Below are 8,230 nucleotides of genomic sequence, written 5' to 3' on the forward strand. Positions count from 1 at the left end.
GAAATTAAAGGAAAAACTTTTTGCAAAATATTTATTTTTTATCTTAGTTAACGGATTTTCACATGTTGTATTTCAGCATCAGTTTTGAGACTGAACCAGTTAAATACCAAATTTGAGGGAATAGGTATGCATAGATATTTATGGAACAGTTTTTATAATTGGTTAGATATGATAGTTTGTGATTCACAATGTAATCTTTCATATTCTGTAACTCTATTAAATCTAATGATTTCAGATAAGATATATTTGTGATATATTCTATTTATTTTATGCCGTAGATTACTTTGTCGAACAAATTGTAATTGGTGATTTTCAACTAGTTTATTAATAATATTGACTTCTATTTCATAAAAAAAGGCTAAGAAACTGAAGTAATACTCAGTGGATACCCTTCAATTGATTGTTGGAGGATTGGTTTATATTGGCTGATCAAATACTGATGCAACCACATTTTTATCCTCTTTTGAAACTTTGTTCCATTTATTTATACAATCTTTCCGAATCAGAATTGCGTTTTGTACAATGAGAAGTGTTCAGTATACACTTCTATCGTCAACCTTCTCTTGGCTCTTCCGCTATACTATATATCCAACTATCTAATCCAGCACGATTCTTTATATTCACCAAAATCCCTTTTTGGGGAAGCGTATGAAGTAGAATAGGATTTTTTTTGGGTTATTTTCTCATTGTTATTTTTAGTATTATTGGATATCGGCTTCCTCTTTAAGGGCACTAAGTACCAATGTAGACTCCTATTTTTTATGCTAGACTATTTTTACATGTTGCTAAGTGGAGTTGCTGTCTCCGACTGGTTTCTGTCGGATATTTTGCTTCTTGGTGATATCTTATCGTGATATCTTGAACATGCCAATCTGCTTCATCAATCCCTGAGCAGTTTGCATGTAATGTCAAAAACCAATTGCTTTGTACTTTGTAGTACAACTTGATGTTAACTATGAAAATCAAGTATTCGAAAAATTGTAAGCCAACCAGCAGCTTCGAGGGGGAGAAATGAAGTGGAACTAGATATTCAGTGCTGTAAACCCTAAGCATTGTTGTCCACTTCTAAAATGTTAGTACTAACATGGAAGGGATATTTCTAGCAATTATCAGGCTCTTGACTTTTGGCTAGGATGTTCGTGCATGTCTGCTTTATGTGCTTATGTTCTCTCAAATGTGTCTATTCACAGAATTATTAGTACTACTTATTTTAAGTAAAATGTCTAGTCTGAGGATGAAATTTGATTCCATCCATGCACATTTTAAAATATAAATGGAGGCGTTTCATCACATAAATATATTAGGTATTCAAAGCCTTTGTCTTTGGTGGTGTGTCCTCTTCCTTTCACTCTGTTAGTGTTAGGTGTGGACTTGTGTTTATGGTGATCTTCCATGTAATCTTAACGCTGCTTTTTTCTTCCCCCTCAAAATCACACTCGAGCTTCAATCTAAACTATAGACATGGTGCTTGAAAACTTTGATAACTGCAGAGAATCATTTAGTACTTTGCCTGGGGAAAACAATCATAAGAAGATGCAGAAAGCCTGGTTCTATGAGGAGCATGGACCTCCAGAAGTACTTCAGCTAGGATATTTGCCAGTTCCTTCTCCTAAAGAGAATCAACTACTAGTCTGTGTTAGAGCAGCAGCTTTAAATCCTATTGACTTCAAATTGCGCCAGAAACCCTTAGTTTCTACCACTTTCCCGGTAAGTAGGGATGATTAGCATTGAAGCAAGGTGCGTCATTGCGCTGTTGGAGAAAATACACAACAATTGAGGTATACAGGAATAATTTATTCTCTGCAGATGTGATTAATCTCTGTTGATGTAGGTGGTCCCTGGTTGTGACATGGCTGGTGTTGTTGCGGCAAAAGGGGATGGCATCTCCAGATTCTGCGTCGGTGATGAGGTGTACGGGAACATCCAAGATTTCAATGCAGAGGGGAATTTACAGCAGCTAGGAGTGCTGGCAGAGTTCATTCTTGTGGAAGAGAATTTGGTTGCAAGGAAACCAGAGAATCTTTCGTTCGAGGAGGCAGCAAGTTTACCTGTAGCCGTTCAAACTGCGGTGGAAGGTTTCAAAGTTGCAGGTTTTAAGAAGGGACAGACAGTCTTTATAGTTGGTGGAGCTGGTGGTGTAGGAACTCTAGCAGTTCAGCTGGCTAAACATTTCTATGGTGCTTCTTTGGTTACAGCAACTACCAGTACCCCAAAAGTGGAGTTCGTGAAAGGTTTGGGGGCTGACAAGGTTGTCGACTACAGAAAGACCAAATACGAAGAAGTTGAGGAGAAATATGATCTTGTCTACGACACAATTGGTAACTTCTGTTGCATTCGGTTTCATTTGGAAGGCTGATGCGCTTGCACGATAATTTATTTCAGTTATACCGAGCATATCCGTTTGTGAGGTTTCTGAACCTTGCAGAACATTTGATTATCAAACATCAACCGGATCAAGATCCTCCCATGTTGATTTAACTTTCAGCAAATTTAGCCAACTTCTGATTCAGTTTTCTCAACTAATGGTGCATTTTCAGTTGACTCCAAGTATTCTTACGTGGTGGCTAAGGATGACATGCCTATCATTGACATAACATGGCCTCCATCAAATCCAAGAGCAACCCATTCCGGCTTGACAGCTTCCGGAGATGTTTTGGAGAAGCTTAGGCCATATTTAGAGAGTGGAAAGCTAAAAGCTGCAATTGATCCTCGAAGCCCATTTCACTTTTGTGATGCCATTAATGCTTTTCGATATCTTGAAACTGGAAGAGCCAGAGGGAAGGTTGTTATATCTCCCTTTCCTTCATAGCGCCTTCACTCATGTGGCTATGACACTAAAAGACTCGATTATTATGAAACTTGTGCTCTAAGCCTTTACCTTTATGTACCTAATTTTTTCTCAAATAAAAGATCAGACCGGATCCTGAGTGCTCTTTCCTGTTATTTGCTAATCACAGTGCAATTATCTCACAATCAAATAAAATATGGGTTAACTACAAAATGCCCCCAAAATTACTTGAGCTTTATCATTTTGCCGCCCCCTCAATGTCTGAATGGATCAATCTGCCGCTAAACTTTTCAATTGTTACATAATCAAGTGATCAACCAAGTAGATCCTAATTGAATACGATTTCAGATTGTGACATGCTCATAATGCAACAATAGGACAAATAAGCCCTCAATAAAAACTGATGATCAGTGGATATTGACCCCCCACCCCCCCCCCCAACCCCACAAAAAAAAGAAGAAAATTGAAATCATGTTTACACAAATGAGCTTCCCTCGAACAATGAGAAGAAACACTTTGGTTCACACGGCACTTGATATACTTTTTTCCAAAGTAAAAAACCTAGGGAGCCCTTAAATTATGACCGTTGTCTACTTTTGGTCCCTAATCTAGATTTTGTTTTCAATTGGCCCTTGAACAATTAAAATTGCACACTTTAAGGACTTTTGGTGACTTTAGGCATTAATTTTGCTGGATTTAAAGGGCATTTTTGTCCATTTGTAATTGAAGTTTTGGGACCAGCATAAAAAACTTTAAAAATAGGTAACTCTTCAATTTCTTAAGCACATCATTAGAATTTTCTTTACAAATCCTTTGAAAATCGAGTTTTACCCAAAAGATTTTGACAGTGAAGCTTTTAAATGATTGAAAAAAACACCACATGCCAGGCATGGTGCAAAGCTTTTTACTTATAGGTAAAACTTGATTTTCAAAGGAATTGTGAAAAAAATCTAATGATGTGTTTAAGAAATTGAAGGGTTACCTTTTTTAGAGTTTTCATGAGAGTTTCGATGCTTCAATTATGAATGGACAAAAATGCCCTTTAAATCCTGCCAAATTTATGCCTAAAGTCACCAAAAGTCCTGAAAGTGTGCAATTTTTATTGTTTAAGGGTCAATCGAAAATAAAATTTAGATAAAGGGCCAAATGTAAACAACGACAATAGTTTAGGGACTCCCCAAGTTTTTTACCCTTTTTTTCCTTGTTTTTTTGGATTGTTTTATGTAACAAAAAGTTGGGGTCATTGTCCCTTTCACTACCTGCTGATGCAACCTAAGACTTGGCATTGCTCGCTAAATCCTTTGTTCTCTTTGTCCTTGGTGGGCAAAATAGATTATTTCGTGTCTTGACACATAATTCTGTATAAAAATGTTAGTTGTTAGTACTTGGTAGACTTTTCAGGTATCATTATCCCCTCTTGATGACCTTCTGCAGAGATATGGATGTCCTCTATTCAATCTTCATCACCGTTTTAACCTTAACGCTGGTTCTATTGATACCAGTTGCAGCTTTGGTACTCAAATTTTTCATCGAAAAATTTATCAGAAACAAGAAATACCCGCCAGTGGTTGGAACTGTGTTTCATGAACTCTTTTACTTAGACAGACTCTACGATTACCAAACAGAACTGGCAAAAAGACAACCCACTGTTAGATTCCTTGGCCCGGATCAGAGTGAAATATACACAACTGATTCGAGAAATGTCGAGCACATACTTAAAACCAACTTTTATAAGTATTCAATAGGCACAAATAATCAAGATATAGTAACAGACTTATTTGGCCAAGGAATCTTTGCTGTAGATGGTGAGAAGTGGAGGCAGCAGAGGAAGCTAGCAAGCTTTGAGTTCTCAACAAGGGTTTTGAGAGATTTCAGCTGCACAGTTTTCAGAAGAAACGCAGCAAAATTGGTTGCAAAAGTTGGTGAGCTTTCTCAGGCCAGCCAAATTTTTGACATACATGTAAGTCAACGAAGTGTAGATTACGAAGGTCCTTACAATTAGCATGATCTGGTTGTTAATTCGCCTTTGATTCTTTTTGGAGCCTTTATATTTTAGCTACTTGATATGGTTGCGTGATTAGCAGCTGGCAACACTTCCTTCTGTACTTACCTGAAGAGAATATTAAATGAGCTTCTGATCAGTGATCAAAACCTATAAAGTTGTCCAGCAATGACATGTTTGCAAATCCATGTTATTTTTGCTCACTTCAACATTTTGTTGCATAAACTTCATTGTAGATTTAAAGGAATTCCTCCATCAAGATAAACTCCAAATCACTGACTGTGTTCACTTTTTAATGCTGAATGACATGTTCAGGACTCTGCTATTCCGTTTTTCTTCATTTAAAAAATGCAAACCAATCTGAAATGATTGGTTTCTTTAGTCAAGAGTAAGATATACCAAAAAATTTTTGATTATTTTGATAATAACCAAAATAAATGGTTAGCTTCTGTTGAGATTCACATTTCCTTTTAATTTCTTTTAACTTTTCCTCTCACTTAATCTTGTCTGTGGAGCTGCTTCCTTGCAGGAATTGCTAATGAGATGCACGCTGGATTCAATATTCAAAGTTGGATTTGGAGTAGATCTGAATTGCCTTGAAGGATCAGGCGACGAGGTGACCAAATTTATCAGGGCCTTTGATGACGCAAATGAACTAATATACTGGCGCTATGTCGATCCATTCTGGAAGCTCAAACGGTACCTCAATGTTGGCTGTGAAGCGTCCCTTAAACAGAACATCAAAGTCATCTATCATTTCGTAGATGAGTTGATCAAGACCAAGAGGAAACTGTTAGAGCTGCGAAATGATTTTGTGAGTATACTGCAATCGCATTGTAATTCATATATTACTTGCTGTAAATTGTGAGCACAACAAAAGGAAACTGTCAGTAGACAACCATCCTCTAATGCAGGATCCCAACAGTCAATACCATAAAATACATCAACCTTTTCCTTTCAGCAAAATGCATTCATGCTGGAAGAACTGGTAAATCATTAGCTTTTCAGTCAGAAAGAACTGAAGTATATTGACTAGATTTAAACAGGCAAAACATTAAGGATGGAGGCTTTTTTTGAAGTCCCCCCCACTCCTTTCCCTGGGGGATGGCAACATTTCACATTGGAAAGATCTAGTAACTACATGAATTGGATTCATGTAAAATAGTTACATTTACATGAGAAATGAATATGCTGAGGATGAACCATGCTAGAAACTGATTATCATCTTGATGTTCTACTTCAAGAATGACAAGGAGGACATCCTCTCAAGGTTTCTGGTGGAAAGCAGGAAGGATCCAGAGAAGATGACTGATCAATATCTACGGGACATTATTCTGAATTTCATGATTGCAGGAAAAGATGCTACTGCAAACACTCTTTCATGGTTTTTCTATATGCTTTGCAAGAACCCTCTGATCCAGGAAAGAGTTGCAGAGGAGGTGAAAGATGTTACAGGCAATCAGTGCAGTGAAAATAGTATTGATGATTTTATGGCAAGTATTACTGACGAAATACTAGAGAAGATGCATTATCTTCATGCAACCCTGACTGAGACCTTGAGGCTATATCCTGGAGTTCCAGTGGTAATTACTTTTGAATTTCATGAAATCTATTGGATGATTGTTTCTTTTCACTTATAATGTGTTTCTGCCGGATACTTTCTGAACCGTTTGCTAAACAAAGGACTTTGAAATTTGAATAGAAACTGGGATGCAAAGTGGTAGAGGCTCATGAACTATGACAAAATCACTTTAAACATTTTCAACACACAAATCCAGTCAATAGATGCAAATGTTTATGAAGATTTCTGCCTGAGCTCATCAACTGCCTGCACAATATGATGAAACATGATTAACACATGCTTCTCCCATCCAGACGCTTCGTACTACTGCATCATGAAGTCTTGCATTGGAATTGACATCTCTGTCCTGTTGATAGCTCTCTATTCTGTAAATTACAGGACGGAAGGTGCGCAGATGCTGATGACATTCTTCCTGACGGTTCTCAAGTGAAACAAGGGGATGGTGTTTACTACATGTCCTATGCGATGGGCAGGATGCCTTACATTTGGGGAGAAGATGCTGAGGATTTTCGGCCTGAAAGATGGCTCAAGAATGGAATCTTCCAACCTGAATCGCCATACAAATTCGTAGCTTTCCATGTATGTAGCATCCTTTGACAATTTATTTTTGTAGGCATGTCGTTTGATCAACAATCATGGATCATCTAACTTACCAAATTTCCCTTCTCAGGCTGGACCTCGAACATGTTTAGGCAAAGATTTTGCTTATCGCCAGATGAAGATACTGTCAGCGGCCCTTCTTTACTACTACAAGTTCAGATTAGGTGATGATGCAGCAAGGGTAACTTACAGAACAATGTTTACACTGCACATCAAAGGAGGCCTTCATATTCAAGCTATTACAAGAACTGGCCTGAGGAAAACATAATTGCAGGCACCTTATAGCCAAATACTATGATGAAGTTGTACAGTTTGACAGTATTAATCATAGTGTACGTGAGGCAATGAAGCACTTATGTAGCTTCCATCAATATATAAGACTTGATTGTGTGGTCTTAGACAAAAGTTGATTGTTATTTGAGCAATCTCTAGTTGAATAACGGAACACAAGTTATACCAAAGAGCTACAGGTAAGTTCTATCGAGTCATTGAGTGCTTTTGTTGTGCATGGCCCTGAATCTGAAACGCCATGAATTGTTGGAGTTTAAATCTTAATTAGCCATAGAAGTTGGGGGAAAATGATGTAGGAACCAGGGGCGATGTGTATAATGCAGTTGGATGATGGCGTGCAATGGATTGCTTCGTATGAAAAGCACTTTCATCGTGGAAATTGAATACCACATAAGAATCGGCAATTACAGTTTCTCTTTCAGCAAATTATGATCAAAAGCAATTCTAGAGCTGGTAACATAGGGGTTCAATCGCTTGCAACACCGTTTAATATCCATATTCTATTTGATTCTCTTTACTCTGAACGACAACAGAATATGTGAGAAACACCCCCCCTCCCTCCCCAACAAAAAAAAGGGACGCCAGCAAAATACTATCCCAGAGTGTGTGATTTAGAGTTCTCCAAAGACTTGGGAAAAAATGGAAGAATTAATCAAAACAAAAATATCAATCTTGTATACACCGTCATTGGATATCTTATCATAATTGAATTTATAGTAATTATGTAAAATTTGAATTTTTTGAATTTAAAAATTAAATTTTATATATGTGTCATGATTTAACAGTGATAATAACATACGTGGTGATTAGTTGGTCATCTAGGAAGAATTTTGTGGTTTTTTACGCCTTGGATTTTTAGTTGCTACTTCGCATGCTACAGCAGAGCTGATGTAACTTGCCCACCTCCATTTCAGGGACGCTATGAAGCTAAAAGTTTCTTTAACTCCACAAAAAGGAATTTAAAATA

General features: G+C 37.3%; 2 protein-coding genes across 2 annotated transcripts; both read left to right on the top strand.

Moving 5' to 3' along the window:
* Positions 1–1,461: 1,461 nt before the first annotated feature.
* On the top strand, positions 1,462–2,809 carry LOC113760760 (2-methylene-furan-3-one reductase-like). Its single transcript, XM_027303475.1, has 3 exons — positions 1,462–1,707; positions 1,832–2,318; positions 2,538–2,809. Exons 1-3 carry the CDS (start codon positions 1,462–1,464, stop codon positions 2,807–2,809), a joined length of 1,005 nt encoding a protein of 334 aa, XP_027159276.1.
* Positions 2,810–4,204: 1,395 nt separating this feature from the next.
* LOC113763119 (cytochrome P450 704C1-like) lies at positions 4,205–7,542 on the top strand. Its single transcript, XM_027306847.1, has 5 exons — positions 4,205–4,748; positions 5,320–5,604; positions 6,035–6,373; positions 6,751–6,951; positions 7,043–7,542. The coding sequence occupies exons 1-5, from the start codon at positions 4,209–4,211 to the stop codon at positions 7,238–7,240; spliced, it is 1,563 nt and encodes a 520-aa protein (XP_027162648.1). The 5' UTR covers positions 4,205–4,208; the 3' UTR covers positions 7,241–7,542.
* The last annotated feature ends 688 nt before the right edge of the window (positions 7,543–8,230 follow it).

Source organism: Coffea eugenioides, chromosome 2 (genome assembly GCF_003713205.1).
Source record: "Coffea eugenioides isolate CCC68of chromosome 2, Ceug_1.0, whole genome shotgun sequence".
Taxonomy (NCBI): Eukaryota; Viridiplantae; Streptophyta; class Magnoliopsida; order Gentianales; family Rubiaceae; genus Coffea; species Coffea eugenioides.